At 41.1% G+C, this 21,335-nt stretch overlaps 1 protein-coding gene across 1 annotated transcript in view; it reads left to right on the forward strand.

Annotated features, from left to right (window-relative positions):
• The first annotated feature begins 3,109 nt into the window (after positions 1 to 3,109).
• Positions 3,110 to 21,335, forward strand: part of VSTM4 (V-set and transmembrane domain containing 4) — a 133,927-nt gene continuing 115,701 nt past the window's right edge. The window contains exon 1 of the mRNA XM_031956281.1: positions 3,110 to 3,275. Coding sequence (XP_031812141.1) covers positions 3,221 to 3,275 — 55 coding nt within the window. The 5' untranslated portion in view covers positions 3,110 to 3,220. The remainder of the gene's footprint in view (positions 3,276 to 21,335) is intronic.

Here is a 21,335-nt window from a genome sequence, read left to right on the forward strand (position 1 = left end):
TAACAACAACAAAAAGGCTTATAGGGCACATGTTAGAATGTAGCTTTGTAAACATTCATTCAGTAATACTGTAATAACATTTACACAGCACTTCGAGGTTTTTAAAGCACTTAAATATATCATATTTGATCCTAACAACAGCCCTATTGGATGCTATTATCCTCGTTTTGTAAATGAGGATATTGAGGCCCTGAGAAGTAAGTGAATAGACCGAAGTCACATAGCTGGTAAATGTACGATGTTCCTCTATGCACCGTGGTAGGTAATTACAAATACAAATACAAAATTTAGACAATACTACAAAGCTATCTCATATGGCCAACAGTTTTCATTTTATTTTGTTTTGTTTTGCTGAGTTGGATCTATCAATTTGAGAAGCCTCCACAGTTGCCATCTGTTATGCAGATTATCAATACAATTGGCCATAATTATAGCAAACTGTGAACTGGAGATACTGAAATTAAATGACTTGCCTGAGGTCAGAGTATTTGGCCAGGGACAAGATTTGAATCTTGTTTTGCTCCCTCTATACACTGTTTTGTTGTTAGGTTATCTCAGACTCTTCACAACCCAATTGGCAGAGATACTGGAGGGGTTTGCCATTTCCTTCTTCAACTCACTTGACAGATTAGGAAACTGAGGCAAACAGGGTTAGGTGACTTGTCCAGAGTCATACAACTAGTATCTGAGCCTGTATTTGAATCCAGGAATCCCTGATTTTAGGCCCTGTAGGAGAGCTACCCACTGCACCATGTAGTTGCCCCTTTTGATCTATAGTAAATCTTTATTACACGGTTTTCTTTAGCGTACTCATCTTTTTGGCTCCTGATGCAGAAGTTTTGGGCTAAGGCCGAGCTCAGTCCTCTGCTGCACTTTTGGGGGTAGCAGTAAGCTTTTTTTTTTTTTTTTAATAGCCTTTTATTTACAGGATATATGCATGGGTAACTTTTACAGCATTAACAATTGCCAAACCTCTTGTTCCAATTTTTCACCTCTTACCCCCCCCCCCCCTCCCCTAGATGGCAGGATGACCAGTAGATGTTAAATATATTAAAATATAAATTAGATACACAATAAGTATACATGACCAAAACGTTATTTTGCTGTACAAAAAGAATCAGACTCTGAAATATTGTACAATTAGCTTGTGAAGGAAATCAAAAATGCAGGTGAGCAAAAATATAGGGATTGGGAATTCAATGTAATGGTTTTTAGTCATCTCCCAGAGTTCTTTTTCTGGGCATAGCTGGTTCAGTTCATTACTGCTCCATTAGAAATGATTTGGTTGATCTCGTTGCTGAGGATGGCCTGGTCCATCAGAACTGGTCATCATCTAGTATTGTTGTTGAAGTATATAATGATCTCCTGGTCCTGCTCATTTCACTCAGCATCAGTTCGTGTAAGTCTCTCCAAGCCTTTCTGAAATCATTCTGTTGTTCATTTCTTACAGAACAATAATATTCCATAATATTCATATACCACAATTTATTCAGCCATTCTCCAACTGATGGACATCCATTCAGTTTCCAGTTTTTAGCCACTACAAAAAGGGCTGCCACAAACATTCGTGCACATACAGGTCCCTTTCCCTTCTTTATAATCTCTTTGGGATATAAGCCCAGTAGTAACACTGCTGGATCAAAGGGTATGCACAGTTTGATAACTTTTTGAGCATAGTTCCAAACTACTCTCCAAAATGGTTGGATTCGTTCACAACTCCACCAACAATGCATCAATGTCCCAGTTTTCCCGCATCCCCTCCAACAATCATCATTATTTTTTCCTGTCATCTTAGCCAATCTGACAGGTGTGTAGTGGTATCTTAGAGTTGTCTTAATTTGCATTTCTCTGATTAATAATGACTTGGAGCATCTTTTCATATGACTAGAAATAGTTTCAATTTCTTCATCTGAGAATTGTCTGTTCATATCCTTTGACCATTTTTCAATTGGAGAATGGCTTGATTTTTTATAAATTAGAGTTAATTATATATTTTGGAAATGAGGCCTTTATCAGAACCTTTGACTGTAAAAATATTTTCCCAATTTATTGCTTCCCTTCTAATCTTGTCTGCATTAGTTTTGTTTGTACAAAAACTTTTCAGTTTGGTATAATCGAAATTTTCTATTTTGTGATCAGTAATGATCTCTAGTTCTAGCAGTAAGCTTTCAATGTCCAAAGAGATAATAAAGAGAGAATTTATACTCTTATCAGTTCCATCTCACTCGCCTACACACACACACACACACACACACACACACACACACACACACACCCTCCTTTGTGTTTTTATGATCCCAGACCAAAGACTTGGTTTGAAGTTAGGAGGAAATACTAGTGAAAATGAACAGTTCTTGAGTGTCCCACAAACCTCTCGGTGTATCCCGGCAGCCCTTCACACCAGCTCTCACACTACACCAAGAAGAAAAGCTGAGTTTCTCCCAGGCAGAGATGCGGTCACGTCTCCCTAATCCCACAAGCACCTGGGCCCGGAAAGAACCTGCTAATATAACCCCCAGTTCCCAGACTTTAAGGTCTATTCTAGAGCCTATCTTAACTTCACCCATATCTGAAAGGGGGAATGAGGATGGGTGATAGAAGATCCTCCTCCTTCTCTTCCTCCCATTTGTTCCTTGACCATCACAAAAGAGCTTTTGTACCCAGAGACTGCAGACTCTGGGGGACGGGCAGATCATCCGTGCGGATCTCCCTCCTTCAGCCCGACGCAGCCGCTGCGGCTGAGGTTTAAATGCGCTAACCCGTCTCACCTCCCACAAAAGTTCTAGGCGCTGCAACCCCCACTTCCCCTCTTTCAATAGCAAATGGTTGGGTGGTGGGGAGGGGAAAGGAAACTTTCCAAATTGCTGGGAGTGCAGGAAATTGTACAGCGGACTCGCTAGGGCAGGGGAAGGAGGAGGAGAGTGGGGACGAGAAAAGGAGGGGAGAAAATAGGAGGAGGGGAGAAAGGTAGGGAAAGGAAGGGAAGGAAAAGGAGGAGGAGAAAGGGAGGCCGGGGACGGAGAAGGGAAAGAAAAGGAGGAGGGGAAAGGGAGGCTGGGGAGAGAGAAGGGAGAGGAGGCGTGCGTGGGGGGAAAGGGGGTGGGGAGGGAGGCCAGAGGCGGCGGCGGGAGGAGGGTTCGCGTCCCTCCGTCGGTCCATCCGAGGGAGGGAGGAAGCTGCGGCGCTTCTCCTCCAGTCCCGCCGGGCAGTGGATGGGGAGATGCGGCTCCTGGCCTTGGCCCTGGCGTTCCTGGCGGCTCGGGCTCCGGTCCCGGGTAAGCGGGGCAGGGACAGGGGCAGTGGAGTGGGGGCGGCGCGGTGGCGGCGGAGCAGCCGGCCCAGCGCCGGCGCAACTTGATAGAGTAACTTTGGCAGCGGGGGCTCTGGACTCTGCCCGGAGCGGCTCGTGGGCGCCTCTTTGCCGGGAGCTCAAAGGCTTGGAGTTGATGGGGCGGGATTGCATTTGGGGGCTCTTTTTTCCCTGTCGGAGGACTGGAGGGCGCCCCTGCCAGTTGAGGACTTTGTCCCGGGGCTGGTGGGAAGTTGTGTTGCCAGGAGTCGCTCTGTATTTCATTTCTTTGCTCCGCTCCTTTGCTTTCCAAGATGACCCTGGGAAGGGAGGGGAAACAGACGCCCACCCCTCCCCCCTTCAGTCCTCCCCCTTCCATTCCCTGACTCTGGACAGAGAGAAGCCTTCCCTCTCCCCCAGTCCAGCAGGGAGCTGAGCTGGAGGAAAAGGTGATGCCCAACTTTCCCTCGGTCTCCCCCAATCGTAAGGCAGGTTGGCCGCTCTTTTCCCGGTTCCAGGATAAGCAGGGTAGCGGACCACTCCCCCGCGAGTTCTAGACTTACGAGAGCAGCCCTAGGAAGCCTTCTGCTGAGTTCCCAAACCCACCAGCCGAGGAGGGCAGGCGCCTGCCCGGTTGGAGAGCTCTGCACCCCCCCACCCCCCAAGTGGGCCCAGGGCGCCTACCCGGGCTCCCCATGTGATGTTTTCTCAGTCCTTTCCCTTTGATGCCCCAAACCCAGACCCATGTCTTGGCCCTGGAGCCTCTTGTAATCCGAGCTTTTGACTATTAAATTTTTTCTTTCCCTTTTTTCTTTCCCTTGGCTCCCCTGGCTGCCTCATCCCCTTTTTGTTTTGAGGCGGCTCTGAGTGAGTGCACTTTCTATTTGGAGAAGCTGTCATGAAGCTGGCTTCCAAGCTGGCTGGCTCTCCTGGTCAAACAACAGAAAGGAAAAGTTTGTTTATTGGAGGCATTTAAGACAAGAGAGTGAGAGAGTCTGGTGACTGTTTAAAAGGGACACACACAGAAGAGTCAGCCGCAAACATTCTCAGGCTCTAGAGAGGATTTCTTATGAAAGATTATTTTGCAACTTTCTGCAGACCCAGAGGAAAATCTGGTTCAGTCGTACACCACACTTAGACGCCAGAGGGGAATACACTGCAAGTGGGTTTGGGCCAGATATTGTAATATCCTCGTGTATCTTTTCTCTTGTCTGTCACTCTCTTCCTCTGGAACTGTGTGCTCCTTTACTTGGCACTCTGCCCTTTGGATGGATAAAGAAGGTGGTATTTTGCTTTGGTTTGTTAATGTGTCCTTATATTTATTGCCTTTCCTATTCTCCAGATCTCTGTTTTGGTTTGCAATATAGAAGGGAGGGGAGAGGAAAAGAGGAGAAAAAGAGGGGAAAAGAGAAAAGGAAAGGGAGAGAAGGAAAGAGGGGAAGAAGAGAGAAATAGTCAACAAATTTATTAAATCTTTTCTATGTCAGGCACTCTGCTAAATACTGGAGAAAAAGAAAAGCAAAAACAGGGTCCCGGCTCTCAAAGGAGCTCATAGTCTAAGGAAGAAGACAACAGGAAATGCCCTTTGTACACACATGATATTTCTATGCACACACATGACATTTTAGGCATATATATTATACACACTCGTTTATACATGCACACACATGATTTTGTATGCACCTGCACTCATATATGCATGTACATGCATGGCATTTGTGGGCATATATTATATACACACTCACATACACATGCACATACATGATATTTGCATGCATATGTACACACATACTCACACACATACATATAAATGGCATTTGCAGGTGCACATTATATACACATTCACATATACATGCACATACATGATATTGGTGTGCATACATACACTCAAATACATGCATGACATTTGTAGGCATACATTATGTACACACTCATATATACATGTACATATATGATATTTGTATGCACACACATACAACACACTCATCCATATACATGCACATGCTTATGTAGGTGAATATGTGCATATGTGTATATAACATGCATACACAAATAAATGCATTTTCTCTGATATGATATAATATACAATGATAAAACCCATATTTAATGATCTCAGAGCAAAAGCAATAGTGGAGAAAGAGCATTGTGCTTCCTAAAGCACAGTTCTAATTCTCAAACCACAATGATCTCCAATAGTTCCCTATTATTTCAGGGATTAAATGCAAAATTTCTGAGATTATCTTATATATTACTTGTGATATATAGTAAGTATGATATATATGTAATATATGAGATTACTTTCCCTCCCCTACTGATGTCTTATGATATGCTATGATTATCATAGCATATTAGCTAGATGATAATTTCAAAGAAAAGAAAGTATCTGGGAAGGGGCAGGAAAGGCTTCCTGCAGAAAGGTAGAATTTGAACCAAGTGTAGAAGGAAATTGGAGTAAGGAGGTGGAGATGAGGGGATGGGGTATTCCAGGACTAGGGGACAGCTTGTGAAAATAGATGGAATTAGGAGATGAAGTGTCCTATTTACGGAACTGGAAGAAGGTGCCGTGTTATTAGATCTTTGAGGGTGTAGAGATGAGAAAAACTGGAAAGGTAGGAAGGGGCCGGTTTATGAAGAACTTTGGGAGCCAAGAACAGGATTATGTAGTAAATCTTAGAGGTAATAGGGAGATATGGGAGATTATTGTGTAGAGTTGTGACATGTCCATAGCTGTACTTTTTTGGCTGAGTAGAAGATGAACTGGAATGGGGAGAGACTTGAGGCAAGGAGACCTACTGTCAGTTTATTGAAATAGTCCACATAGAAAGTGGTGATAATCTGTACCAGGTGGTGGCAGAGAGAAGGGACTGTTTTTGTTATTGTTTGTCCTTCATTCTTGAAGAGGAAGGTGAGACCGGGACTTGCAGGGAAATTGGATTTAAGTGAGGGAGTCATCCAGCCTCTTTCCCTTCCAGAGCTCTCTGAGTCCAGTGGTCAGAAATAGGCCAGGATGACTCAAAATGGCCCTGAGTATAGTGGTAGACCTTGGCCCTTTTAAGTTAAGGTCTTTCCCAGGTCTCGGTTTGACTGAAGCAATGTTCATTCAGTGATTAAGATTAGGTAAGAAATAAGACAAAAATGATTTATTTTACCTAGTCAAAAAAAAATCAGTCTAGGTGGGGAAGATCCTCAGGGTTTCTGGACAAAATAGATAGTTGCTATTTACACTCACTCTGAGCCATCAGAACCCAAACAATAATCAAATGACTCTTGGGGTATTATTGGCCAATGTAAGCCAGAGTGATTTGGGTTAAAGACATGATCCTTAAGAAAGAAATCTAGCCTTTAACTCCCAAGATTTCTTGTGAGGTTTCAGTGACCAAAATTTGTGTGATCAAATTCAGTGATCAAAAAAAATCAAAAAAAAAAAGAAAGGAAGGAAAGAAAGGAGGGACGGAGGGAGGGAGGAAAGAAGGAAGGAAGGAAGGAAGGAAGGAAGGAAGGAAGGAAGGAAGGAAGGAAGGAAGGAAGGAAGGAAGGAAGGAAGGAAGAAAAGGAGGAAAAAAGGAAGGGAAGGAGAGAGGGAGGGAAGGGAGGAAGGAAGGAGGGAAGCGGGGAAGGAAGGAAGCAAGGAAGAAGGGAAGGAAGGAAGGAGGGGAAAGAGGGAGGAAGGAAGGGAGTGAGGGAGGAAAGAAAAATGTTGCTCAATTGGAACTAGTGGGACAACTATTACTACTTACAGATTGGTGTTTGTCCTTATTTCTTGAAGAGTACCACAACATTAGGAAGGTGATACCATGACTTGTAAGTGAATTAGATTTAAGTGAGGAAGGACTTTGCAAAGACACCAACTTTATACTTTCCTCTGGGGTCATCTGAGTCCAGTGACAAGCTATTAGGATGTCTGGAGATGGCCCTTGAAGAAAAGGGGACACCTTCAAGAGATGTTGTGAAGGTAGAAATGGCAAAACTTGTGAATAAATTGGTTATGTGAAGTGAATATAATTGTGAAGCCAGTAAAGGAGACTGGGAGAAAGAGAGGAAAGGAGGAAAAGGAGAAATAGAAGGAGAGGGGAGAAAGATGTAACAACTGAAAGTATTGAAACTATTTAAAAACTCCAAGTTTTGAAGATTGATCTTCTTAGCTGAATACTGATCAGCTGTCCCCTGTGGAGAGGTATCTCAGGAACCTGTAACCAAGATAACCTTTTTAGTTTGGGGATGGAACACAAAGGAAAAGCATTATTTAAGCACAATATGACAAGCATTGTTTTAAGCACTGGATGTACAAATAGAAAATGGAGATAGTCCCTATTTTCAAGGAACTTCTATTCTATTATCAGGAGGAAGCACATAAAAGGGGGAATTCATATTTTTATTCAATTAATGGGAGATGGGAAGGCCAGGTTATACTGGGGCAGGAAAAATAGAAGGGCAGATGGCAAGGCACCAGAGATGTTGGGGAGTAATGACGGGGTAGATAGACAATGGGTCCAAGGTTTAGAACAGGTTGGGATTCTGGGACATCTCAAACAGAATTAGAAGCCTAGGGATCAGTAACTAATTGGCAAGGGGTATCCTGTGCCTGGCGGATAGTAGGTGATGGGACCATGAGGTTTGGTTGGAAAAATTAGAAATCAGTAGCTAATGTCAGCAAGTATGAATATTTGGACGTATTTGATATGAATTTAGACTTATTCTTTAGTGCTTTGAGATCTCTAGGTATATTGAATCGTTTGTTTGTCCTATTTTTTGATGTGAGCAAAAGTGCTTATTTTTAAAGTGAAAATAATCCTGAATAAATATGATAACTTTTCTTTATACAATGACTTTTATTTTGGTTATGAAATTCTGAAAGGTAGCAGGCTTAGTATTGCCTGGTTTTCCATCAGCAATATCACTTTGTTCCAAAAGACTCTGGCATGGATGTCACTGCTGAAATGTAGCTACCTCTGGGGTTTAGGTAAAGAGCCAACTAGAACACAGCTTGAGGAGAGGAGATATAGACTGAAATACTTGAAGGAATTCATTACTTTGGGTAAAAGCACACTGGGTGATAACATATTTGGTTACAAATGGAAACCGAGAGAGATTTTGAATCTGGAGAGGGAGAGGGGACAGCGTGAGATTTGTGGAGAGGCAGCTGGAGAGTTGGCCCTTACCATATTTAATGGAATGTAATTTACAGCAGCATTCCAATAACCTCATACTCTAAAGTAGCTGAATTCAAACAGGTGTTAGGGAAAGAAGGAAAGTTGAATTAATTCAGGAAAACATATTTTATTTTATGTAAGACAAAATATTATGAAAATGCAAAGTTTATTAGCTTCCCTAGTGGGGTGAAGGGAAGGGAGGAGGGAAAGAGAGAATATGTTCCATTTCTCACTTGTTAGTAAATAGAGTGGCTCATTACTTTTCTGCTTCACCTCCATGTTCTTTTGGCTGTGGATAAAGTCCAGCCACAGGATAAAGTCCAAACTGCTTGGTTTATTATTCAAAACAGTCCTTGATCTGACCCATACTTTCCTATCTAATTTCCCAGTACACAAAACTACTACTCTTCTACACACCCTCTAGCCAAACTGCTCTGTCCAGCTCCTTGAATATGCTACTTCTTTTTTTTTTGAGCTCACACAGTTCCCTTTTCATGGAACTGTCCACTGCCCTTCATCTAAACACAGTAACTACTTCCTAGAAGTCTTCTCAGATAATCCCTTCTCTGAACTCTTAAATTGTTCATTTTCCTCATGTGTCCATCACTTCTGAGACTGAAATATTCCATGTCTTCCAGCCATACAATACCAGATGAAAAGTCATATTAAAACATGGACCTTTGTTTCTTTGAAGAGTTTGAGATTATTAAAAAGAACTTGGCAATTTCTGTAATGTAACCCACTCTCCTCAATTCTGAACCCAACTCGTTGTCCACTTGAGGTGTCTCTCTAAGGGCTCTATGTAGGTATAGGAATGAGATCGGTGATTATTCCACTGGTGTGGTATGAAACACTTGCTACTAAGCAGGTCTGCACTTGCTTTGCAATTTACAGTCAGAATGTTGTCTAGAGTACTAGGAAGTTAGGGATTTGCTTAGGGTTATATATAGAGTATGTGTTAGAAGTAGAACCAGGTTTTCTTGATTTCAAGACAGGCTATCTACTATCCCATATTGACAATCTATCGATAAACAGACACATAGACAGACAAAGAGATAAATGGAAAAATAGATGGGAGAGACAAATAGAGGAATAAATAGGAAGAGATACATAGATATAGGGAAAGATAAAGAGATAGAGAAAAATAAATAGATGGAAAATATATAGGGATAGATAGGGTTAGATAAGGAGAGACTGAGTTAGATGATAGATAAATGAATAGATAGGAGAGATACATAGATATAGGGAAAGATAGAGAGATAGATAAATATATAGGGATAGTGTTAGATAAAGAAAGACCAATTGAATTAGATAATAAATGGATCAATAGACATATGAAATTGACAGATAATTGATGGATAACCCCTATGTGCTATTGTTGTTTTTAAGATATGTAGGAAAAGTGAGGAAAGCCTTTAGTACACTGGTCAGACCCTCTGTGTGCCTGACACATAGCAGGTGCCTAAAAATGCTTATGGACTGACTGACTGAATTATGAGAGGATCAAACAGGGTGGACAAACATTAACGGGCTGCAACACTAACAAGGTCACAATCACAAGGAGGCCTAGAATCCATATCTTGTGTTTCTAAATATATTATCATATCAAGGATCATCTCTTAAACCATTTTAGATCTACCACAGGATGTTGCATACAATAGAGACAATTAAGTGCTCAGTGGGTGAAATCCTGGAGTTCAAATTCTGCTTCAGACACTTAATAGCTGTGTGATTTTGGGAAAAACTCTTACTTTCCCTCAGCCTTAATTTCCTTGTCTGTAAAAGTGGGGATAATAATAACACTTACTTAGCAGGGTTGCTATGAATGTGAAATGGGATAATGGAGAGTATTCCCAAAGACTTAGTGCTATTTCAAACTGCTAATGCTTTCCTGTGGACAACTTTCCTGTGGAAATCACTTTGCAAACCTAAAGTATATGTAAATGCCACTTATTTGTAGGAGTGATGGTGGGAATGCTCAAAAATATTTGCTTCTAACCACAAGGGGTCTGGAGGAAGAAGGGGCAGAAACAAAGGGAATTCAGCTCCCTTGCTTCCAATTCTAAGCCAACCTCCTTCCTCTGCCTTCCTTTGTGGAAGGTTTTGTGGTGGACTCGGCCTTGAGAAGCTGCTCTTTTTAAAAGCTCTTTCAAGGCTGACACGATGCCAGGAATATGACTCTAAGGGGAGTCAAACCCTTCTCGGGAGCAACTGAGCATCAGCCAGGTGGCTGTGCAAAAATGAAAGGAGTTTCTTTCTCTGTTACAGTTGATAACAAGATTGGAGAGAAAAAGAGAAAAGCAGAAATAAAGGTCCTTTTCAGGAATCAGATCCTAGCAATAAAGGCACTAAAAATAAAGAGTAAGAGGTTTCAAGTACACCTGTCAAGAGGCAGAGATTTGAGGGGAGATCTGTCTTTTTTTTCAGTTTCTCTGTTTCTGTATCTGTCTGTCTATATGTGAGTAAGACGCTGTCTCCCACAAGGGAATTAGTCCATGTAGGTGCTAGTAAATGTTTAACAATAAGCTTTCTAAGGGGGGAGTGTATGCACAAAGCACTTTGAACTTTAATATATTTTACTAAATATTTTTCTAGTCACTTAAGTCTTGACATCCAGTAGAACAATAAATCAACCATTTGCTTGATTTTCAAAGTATAAATGATCCTAATGAAAATGTAAGAGATCAGATAATCTGTGAGCACTTCTCATTGGCTTTCTATGGGTCCTGTAAATATGGATCATAGATATGAAAGTGTAAGGATATCAAATGTTTTTCTGAAGGTCACTTACATAGTATCACAAGTGGGATTTGAATTCACCATCTCTTGACTAGCAAGTTAGGGCTGTCTTCCCTATAGCAACACAGCTTGGGATTTATGTTAACAAATAGCAGAGTCATCTTACTGACCTGCTGCTCTCTACACACACAGCTGCAATGTTATTCAACAACCAGAATCCACAGACTCAGATTTTTAGTTTATATTTTTAACCCTTGTCTGCCTTGATTACTGTGAGATCCTCCTACCAATTTGTTCCATCTTTCTTCTCTCTCTATCCTTTGTACAGTGGCAAAAATAATCTCCTTTATTCTTAAATTTGGTCAGATTATTCCTTTGCTTAAAAGTGTTTAGTGTCTTAAAATTCAAACTACTTATCCTGACATTCAAGGCTTTCCAAAATCTAGTCCCGTCTAGACTCTCCATCTTGATCTTATATTCCTTCTTCACACCAGTCAACAATGAATATTCTGTATCTCCTGACTCTTTTGATTCCAATCTCTTCTGGAGATTGGAAGAAAGGAAGGTCTTTCCTTCCCCTCTTCAGTGGTTAAATTCTTTAATTCAGGGCTTTTTAACCTGGAGTCCTGTTGGAATCCTTATAAAGTGTTAACTCATTAGAGTTGATTAGAGACAATAATTATCTAATTTAGCATGGTTCAGTATGATTGATCTGATCATACGAGGAGATGTTATGGGCCAGAACTTGAAACAAGGTACTAAGTGAAATTGAGGAGACAGTGGTTAAATCTAGTTTAGCATTGATTTAATCCTACAACAAATAATGGTTTCCCAGTGATATAATGATTGGTGTGTACTCAGTGAACAGCATATAAACAAGAAGCTCTCAGGGCCAAGGAGCACTCTGGGAGATACAGAAGCCCACAAGCCCACTCTTGGAGGCGAAGTCAGATTCATTCCATCTTCCACCTTTGTGCTGGCTGGAGGCTGAAGAAAGCAGAGGCAAAAGACAAGCTTCAAGAGCTCTTGGAACCAAGCAGAGAGATAGGTCTCTATTAAAGTTACCCAGGCTTTAGGAAGGAGAAAATAAACGTTTGGATTTTATCAGCTGGCTGCATTTGGAGTGATCATTACTCTGAACCGGAACTAAGGCTGCCTCCAGAAAACCTCCCGGAGAAACCTGCTCCCACAGAGGACCATCATATATTATATAAAAGAAGAAGAACACCAGAGTCCATAAATTTTAAAAAGTCTTTTTTGATAATTGTATTTCAATATATTTCCATTTCTTTATAAACTTGTGCATTTTATTATATCCATCTTAAAACATTAATAGTTAACATAATAATAGCTGCATTATTCAGAGGAATCCATTGGCTTTACCCTACTGACACAAAAAAGGGTTATTAATCCCTGTTTGGATGTAAAACTCAACCCCTACCACTTCTAAGAAGTCTTCCTTGATTTTCCCTGGACAATCTCACAACCTTTGAGAGACTACATGGTGCAATGAAAAGAATGTTCAAATTAGGGTAATGGGACTGTGGGTTCAAATCCCAACTTTTCTACTTTAAGCTTGTATGAACCTGGGCAAATTATTTACCTATCTTGAACCTCCATTTTCTCAACTGTCAAGGGAAGAGTTGTATTAAATAATCTTTAAAATTTCTTCTCATTCTAAATCTGTCAACCTATGAGTTTTTGGCCTTCAGACCTCACATAACTTTGAAAAATATGTAGTTTCTTGGTGCATTTATCATGTATTATTGTATAAAATAATATTTTGTAGGTTTGCTTTATTCCTTCTATTGAAGTGTAAAGACCATGAGATAAGATGCCAAGTCTTATTCAAGTTTTTTTTTTCTCCATCAACATTTGCCATATAAAATACCATTAATGCTTAATTAATGACTTGAATGGAAAAGTTACAAACATTTTGAGAGTAGACATGAATAGTTAAGAAGGTTAAAGGTTTTTCTAATACTTGAAATTGTTCCTTTAGTGAGGAAACTGGGAACTTGGATGATTAATTGGAGAAACTGAGATTTAATTATGGAAACACTAGTCATATCAATAATGGCTCGCATTTACATGTGGCTTTATCATTTGCAAAATGCATTTTCTATAACTCTACCTGGTGAGTGCTACCACTCTTATTATTTCTATTTTACAGGTGAGTAAATTGAGGTTCAGAGAGTGTAATCAATTGGCTGACATATGTGTGGCTAGTAAATGGCATCTCTGGAAGTAAAATTAAAGCCTTTAAATAAGGTGGAACCTTACATTTTTCCTTTTTTCCACACTTTTTTTTTTTTTGTTTACTAACTTCAGAACTCTCTCCTCTAAGGAAGAAAAGCAATAAAATCAATTAAACCAACCAAGTGGGCACGTCAGCCCATGTCTAACAGAACATTATGTCCCTGTAGTCCACCACTTTTCTCCCCAAAGGAAGGAAATGGACAACAGACAAGCATTCTTTCTCCTTGGATGCTGTTTTCTTTTGGGCATTATTGCAGACACAGTAGGGTTATGCCCCACGAGATGCCTCGGCATCAGGGCTTCCTGCACCCTTCACCTGAGCTGTGAAGCTCTTGGAGCCCTGAGCAGCCCAGGACTCTCGCTGGCCTCCAAGAATGGAATCTGGTTTCTTCTGAGGGACCAAGACTCTTTGGCTCTTTTTCTTCATATTTCAATCACTATAAATAATCTGGCTTTTCATGCAGCGTTAATGGGAAGAGGCTGGTGAGCAGGGCTGAGGCTGTCCTATCATGCTGGCCATATTGTTCTGATTTCCTGCCTTTCTCAGCTCTCCCTATCTCCAGCAGGGAGCCATTTGTGGGGTGACTTAAAGTCCTGGAACCCAGCAGCTGCTTCTCTGGGGCAGCTGTAATGGGAAATGGACCCGCGGGCGGAGTCTGGGAGTTGCTCCCAAGGTGGGTCCTATAGCCCACACAGAGCTCGGACCTCAGGACTCCCCACACCAGGCACGGAATTCTGCCAACAGGGTTACTTAGGGGGTGTGGGGAGCTCCAGGGAGAGTCTGCCTGTGCTCGGCTTCATGCGGTCAGCTGGCCGTACCTGCCTCAGCCCGTGCTTGTCCAGGCGCTCCCTCAGGAGTCCAAGCCACACAGGGGGACTTCCTGGTCCCTCGGGAGTCCAAGCCACACAGGGGCCTTCCTGGTCCCTCGGGAGTCCAAGCCACACAGGGGAGCTTTCTGGTCCCTCGGGAGTCCAAGCCACACAGGGGGCTTACTGGTCCCTCGGGAGTCCAAGCCACACAGGGGGGCTTCCTGGTCCCTCTGGAGTCCAAACCATACAGGGGGGGTTCCTGGTCTGGTCTTAGGAATGCAAAGATACCAACAAGCCACGTGGTGTGTCCATAGGTGACTCCTTTCTTTCCTTTGTTATCAGACTGTCTTTTTCAATCATATTTCTTTAATGCAACCCATGAATATGCTCGTGGTGGTCTGGTAGTGGGTTGTCTCTAAATATAGATTATTCCCTGAGAGAGAATACCCACATCTGTATACACATTCACACATATACATGTATATGCGTGTGTATATACACATACCTATGCACATATATACATACATGTATATCTAACATATGCACATTTAATCCCTAAGCAGAGACCTCATCTCTAAAATAAGGGATCTAGATTAAGTGGTCTCTGAGGTTCTTTCCAGGTGTATATCCATGAACTCAGGAAATTACTTTCTCTGGTTCAACTACTTTCTTTTCCTCTCTCCTAGGGCTCCATTCCCCCCTCCCACCCTGTTCTATTTATTTATTGGTATATACTGAACAATAATGTGATTATAGGCCAAATAAGCTTTATTCAAACCATATTTAGAAAAAAAAAGTAAAGCGCATATTTGGAATAATGCACTTTTAACACAATATTGGGGACATGCTTTCTTCTAGGGACAGTTTTCCTAAGTAATATATGCATAGTAATAACCCAGGCCTTGGCATTATAAAAAATAAACAAGGCACTGTCCTTGCCTTCAGAGAGCTTACTATGTTGATAAGCAATAGATAATATCTAGCTCTATATTGATTGATTTATTTCTATTTGTCTTTGTATACATACGCACATGCACTTATATATACACATATATATCTGTATACTTATAAACACATACAAATAAATTATATACATAAATATTAGATAGATTTTAAAAATAAATCTCACTTTAGAAGGCAGCCTATATTCTACTCTAAGTAGGGAAATTAAGCTAAATGCTCACTTTAATCTCTAATTCAATACAAAATGGGATATGTACTATAAGAAAGATATAAATCCACCACTAGGGGATTTCAAAAACAGGGACAACTTTCTTTATGTTGGGGGAATTGGGGAGAAGTCATTCAAAGAGGTAACATTTGAACTTTGCCTTGATAGATGAATAGTATTTCAAAAGAGTCAAGTTGGGAATTTACAATTGAAGAGAGTGCTCAGAGTAATGGAGAAATCTTGGGTAATATGTTTTTTTGTGCTATGGGAAAGGATAAAGAGTGGGAGCAAAGAGAAGGGTGTGGGGAGAACCAGTAGACTATGAAATGGAGGCCAAGGAAAGAAAAGTTATCACTAGTCCTATACAGAGAGATCAAGAAAGATAAGGGCTGAAGCTAGGTTGAGGTTACTGTAGATACTTGTTTTAGGAGAATGGTGGTAGACAAAAGTCTTATTATAAAGAGATAACAACTAAATAAGTAAGGAGGACATAAAGGCAGCTAGGGCATGAACATTATCATAATAAAAGGACTGATCCTGGACAGCAGCATCATGATTTAATATTATTACTTTTGTTCTTGTCTATATTGAGACTGTAAATGTTCATTCATCTCATATAATTCTGGACTAGGTACTATGGGAAGCAAAAGACATGGATGCTGCCCTCAACAAGCCTTCGATCTAATCATGGCTTTCTTATTCATTTCAATTCCATCTTTTTTTTAAATGCCAGGAAAATAACTGGCTTCAATGATTGTCTCCCTCTTCCCTTTTCCATCCAGAAATGGATGTTTGCCATTCCCCTAACATAATGTTAGAAATTAGAATATATATATATATATATATATATATATATATATATATATATATATATATTTGCTGGGAATGCTACATCATTGTCTTTTTAAAACATGCAATGGCCAGATATAATAAAGAAAACTTGACTATAAATCGTTATTTTCCAGATGTTACTGATTTTATTTAGTAATAGCAGCTGCTTTAAAGAAGACCACCCTCTGTGGTTATGGAGTCCTCTGATAATTTAACATAAACATCTGAAATTGCAGTGAGCAGGAAGAAGACTTCAAGAATCCTTCCTACTCTCCATTCCTTCTCTCCAACATATATACATAAAAAATCTCTTCTCATCATTTCTTCTCCCTACCCCCTTCTCTCTCATTTTTATTCTATCTCAGTTCTACTAAATACAGATCCATTCAATGGAAAAAGGACTGGCTTTGGAGTTAAAGGATCTAAGTCCCAATTTTTGTTCTGCCTTTGTGAGTCTGGGAAAGTTGGTCAACAAGCATTTATTAAACATCTATGTGTTGTCGTTGAGTCATTTTAGTCATGTCCAGCTCTTATGACCTCATTGAAAGTTTTCTTGGCAAAGATACTGAGATGTTTGCCATTTCTTTTTCCAGCTCATTTTATAGATGAGAACCGAGGCAAAAAGGTTTAAGAGAATTGACCAGAATCACACAGCTAGAAAGTATCTGAAGCTGGATGTGAATTCAGATCCTCCCGACTCTAGATCTCGTGCTCTATCCAACGAGCCACATAGCTTTCACAAGCATCATCAATTATTCAAAGTGGCAAGGATCCAAAAAAGGCAAAAAACCCAAACCTACAAACAAAATTCCTGCTCTCAGAGAGCTTACAGTCTAATGAGAGAGAGCATGAAAACAAGTGGCTACAAACAAGCTATGATATACAAGATAAATGAAACATAACCAATGGAAAGAAGGCACTAATGGTAAGGGAGATCAGAAAAGTTTTTTAAAGATGAGGGATGAGGAGGGAAGGAATGTGCTCTGAGGCAGGAGATGGAATGACAAGCAGCAACAAGGAGACCAAAGATTGGATCACAGAATATGCAGTGAGTGAGTTGTGAGGAGACCAGATTATAAATGGCTTTGAATACTAAATGGAGGATTTTATAATTTATCCTTGAAGTGACAGGGAGCTTCTGGTATAATCAGAACTAAGTTTTAGGAAGATTAATTTTACAGTTGAGGAGAGGATGAACTGTTATGGGGAGAGGCTTGATACAGGGAGATCAAATAGTGGGCTATTTATTACCATAATCTGGGAGGAGAGTGATGAGGGGATGCCCCAGGATGGTAACATTGCCCAAGGAGAGAGGGAAGTATATGCAAGAAATGTGAGGAAGGAAAAATGACAGGACTTACCAACAGATTGGATTTCAGAGACAGGGTGAGAGAGGGAGGAATTAAGGGAAGTCAGTGACTGGGAAGATGGTGGTGTCCACAAGACTAATAGGGAAATTCAAAATTGGGGAGACCTTGGGGAAAAGATAAATTCAATTGTAGATATGTTGAATTTAAGAGATCAATGAGTCTAAAGTTCCTGGGTCTCAGTTATTTCATCTCTAAAAGCAGGGGCTTAGACTAAATGCCCTTTGAGGTTTCCTCTAGCTATCAGGTATTTTTAGCTTAGCTAAGTATTGACCTTGCTCCAAATCTCCTTGTTCTGTCTACCTTGAATCTCTGTTCCTATGTGACTTAGATATTGGAACCTCAAGGCTGGGATAGACATTATAGTTCTATTAGTCTGATCTCTACTATTAAGAGACTGAGTTCCTCAAAGAATCAGGACCAGAATTATAAATCATGGATGGATTCTGAAGGGAAATTGCTTTCATTTCCCACTTAACCCTTCATCTTCTGCTCCTCTGAGACTATGAGAAGTCATATGATATAAGAATATGAGGAATGCTCTGAGAACTTCCTCCCACTCTCAGGTGTATGTCTGCCTAGGAAATGATGACAATTTGCCTTTAATGGCAAATGCTGGTATGTAGTTCTTAGTAAATGTCAGGTTATACTTCTATTCCCTAAGTTTTAACAATGCTTGGGATTTTTTCCTCCTTTTCTTTTTATTTCATCTTCAAGAACTGATGAGATCCGAAAAATTAGAAATATATGAAAAAAAGAGAGAAGGCACTCAGGCAAGGCAAAGGACCTAGATGTGGTGGTCTTTTCTTTTCTAAAATATAATGGTTCTCTGGGAACAGGTTTCTTGGGGAGGTAGCCCTAGTATCAGTTCAGATAAATAATCACCCCAAATGCAGCCAGGGATTAAAGTATGGTATTTTATTGTCTCTTCCAAAATCTTATCTCCTTCATTTGGGGCTCGGCTAGTTTTCTGGAGGCCTTCTCTCTCCTTGGTTCCAAGAGCTCTTGCCGCCAGTCCTTTGCCTCTGCTCCCTCCACATCTCCCCAGCCAGCAAAGGTGGAAGATGGAATGGATCTGACTCCTCTAGCTCAACTCCGAATGTCTCCAGCCAGCACCAAGGTGAAAGTTGGAAAGAATCTGTCTTGCCTCTGAGAGAGGGCTTCTGGCTCTCCCAGAGTGCTCTGTGTCTGTCCCAGAGTACCTCTGTGTCTGTCCAGAGTGCTCTTCTGGCCCTGGGAGCTTCTTGCTTCTATGAGCTCTCTAAAGGTGTGAACACAAGCATTGTTTCTATCAATTGTACTTAGTACCTTGTTTCAAGTTCTGGCCCATAACGTTTCCTCGTAGGATCAGATCAATCATACTGAACCATGCTAAATTAGATAATTATTGTCTCTATCAATTCTAATGACTTAACGGTTTGTAAGGATTCCAACACCTAGATTCAAATCTTAGGGTCTCAGTTTGCTCACTTGGACTGTCCCAAATAATTTGAATGAGGGTGATATTGTATTTATGCTGATCTCTGGATGAAACCTAGCATTCCCTGCAATCATTTAAAAACATTAGTCTGAGAAGGTTCACATGAACAAATTGAATCCATGCAAGAATTTGCTGGTAAATGTAATGCCTGCTTTCTCAAAAAACAAGGCTGCAGGACACATTTTAAAGTTTAATCTTCATTACTAACATTTTCTCCATCATTTTCCTACATCTAGAAAATCCACAAAATGACAAATCAATCTTCATTGGTAGCAGATGCAGATTTCTAAATGTCCATACTGAAAATTTAACAATGGGCTCTCCCCAAACTATTAGGAGCTGCCTGTGGGACACCACAGTATCAATGGCACAAACAGAGTTGGTTAAGAGCCCCTGCATTAGATGGCACCTAAAGACTCTTCCTCCTTTATGTGGTGGCAGTAAAGAACACCTGAACCCTTCATCTGGATAGATGAAAACTCCAGTTTGATGGATATTATTGGTTTTGCATTGCTTAGGGGAAGAAGGGAGAACTGAATGCTAATGTTCTTTATGAAAAGAGAATGAGTTTTGGAGTTAGGAACACCTGGTTCGAATCCTAGCTAAGGTACTTACTGGTAGCTGTGTGACCAATAAGTGATTCAGCATCTTGGGGGCTCAGTTCCTCAAATGCAAAATGATGGGGACCCCTCAGGTCCCTATCAGCTCTAAGTACATGGTTCTGTGAACCAGAAGAGAAAATAGGAAGGCCCGTTTAGTATTTTTTATGCTGGTTGTTATTTCCTTTGACTAACACATCTGGTTTCACTTGATCCATTTCTGGTACAACACATGTTGATCCTTGTTAAGGGACCTTAGTGGAGTTTGCAATGACTAGGTTGGGAAAGAATAAGAAGTCAGTTACATTATCCTCTATCCCTATTAGACCAGATGGTGCTTTGGAAACTGGATATATCATCCTTAACATCATTTCCAAGTATACTTTTAATGTTAGAGGTGAAAGGAGACTTTAGTGGTATATGGTCCAACTTCCTCACTGTATGGAGAAGGAAACTGAGTCCTAAAGAGACTCAAAATCTTGAAAGTCATTTTCTTTTCAAAAGGTGGAGACTGATATTGGATGAATATTTTTTAATTCTAACTTTTCTTCATCTTTCCTAACTTCCTTTTTCCATCCTCCCTTTCATTTCCCCCTCCATCTCCCTTTCTTCTCTTTAGTTCCTTTCTTATTTCTTTATTTGCTTCCTTCTTTTTCTTTCCCTTCCTCCCTCTTCCCTTCCTCTCTTGTTCCCTTTTTCCCTCCTTATATCTCTCTCCTCTCCCTCTCTGCCTCCTTCCCTCTTTTTCTCTGTCTCCTTGTGTCTTTCTTTCTCTTGTCTGTCCCTCTCTTCTTCTCTGTCTGTCTCTGTCTTTCTCCTTCCCCCTCTCTTTCTCTCTCTCTGCCCCTTTTCTGTTTCTATCTCTTTCTCCCTCCTCCCCTCTCTCTGTTTCTCCCTTCCTCCCTCCCTCTCCTCTCTTTCTGTCTTTCTGTGTGTGTCTCTCTCCCTCTCCCTCCTGTCTCTCTCTGTCTCTCCCTTTCTCCTTCTTCTCCCCCGTTTGTCTCTGTCTCTCTGTGTGTCTCCCTCTTTCTCCCTTTCTCTCTCTCTGTCTCTCTGTCTCTGTCTGTGTGTGTGTTTGTATGTGTCTCCCTCCCTCCCTCCCCCCTCTCTCTGTCTCTCCCTCCCTCTTTGTTCGCCCCCCTCCTCTCTCTCTCTCTCTCACTGTCTCCCTCCCTCCCCCTTCTCTGTCTCTCCCTCCTTATTCCTCCCCTCTGTCTCTCTCTCTCTCTCTCTCTCACTCTTTGTCTGTCTCTGTCTTTGTCTCTGTGTGTGTGTGTGTGTGTCTCCCTCCCTCCCCCTTTCTCTCTCTCTGTCTCTGAATCTCTCTGTCTGTGTGTTTGTTTGTGTGTGCCTCCTTCCCTCTCCACCTCTCTCTGTCTCTCCCTCCCTCCTTCTTCCCCCCCATTTGTCTCTGTCTCTCTGTCTTTTTCTGTCTCTCTCTGTCTGCTGTCTCTATGTGCATGTCTCTCCCTTCCTCCCCCTTTCTCTTTCTCTATCTCTCTCTGTCTCTGTCTCTTTCTGTGTGTCTCTCACTCCCTCCTTTCTTTTTCTCTCTGTCTCTGTCTCTGTCTCTGTCTCTGTCTCTCTCTCTCTCCTTTTTTCTATCTGCACACATACAGCATATGTCTGTCTATATACCT

This window comes from Sarcophilus harrisii, chromosome 2 (assembly GCF_902635505.1).
Source record: "Sarcophilus harrisii chromosome 2, mSarHar1.11, whole genome shotgun sequence".
Lineage (NCBI taxonomy): Eukaryota > Metazoa > Chordata > Mammalia > Dasyuromorphia > Dasyuridae > Sarcophilus > Sarcophilus harrisii.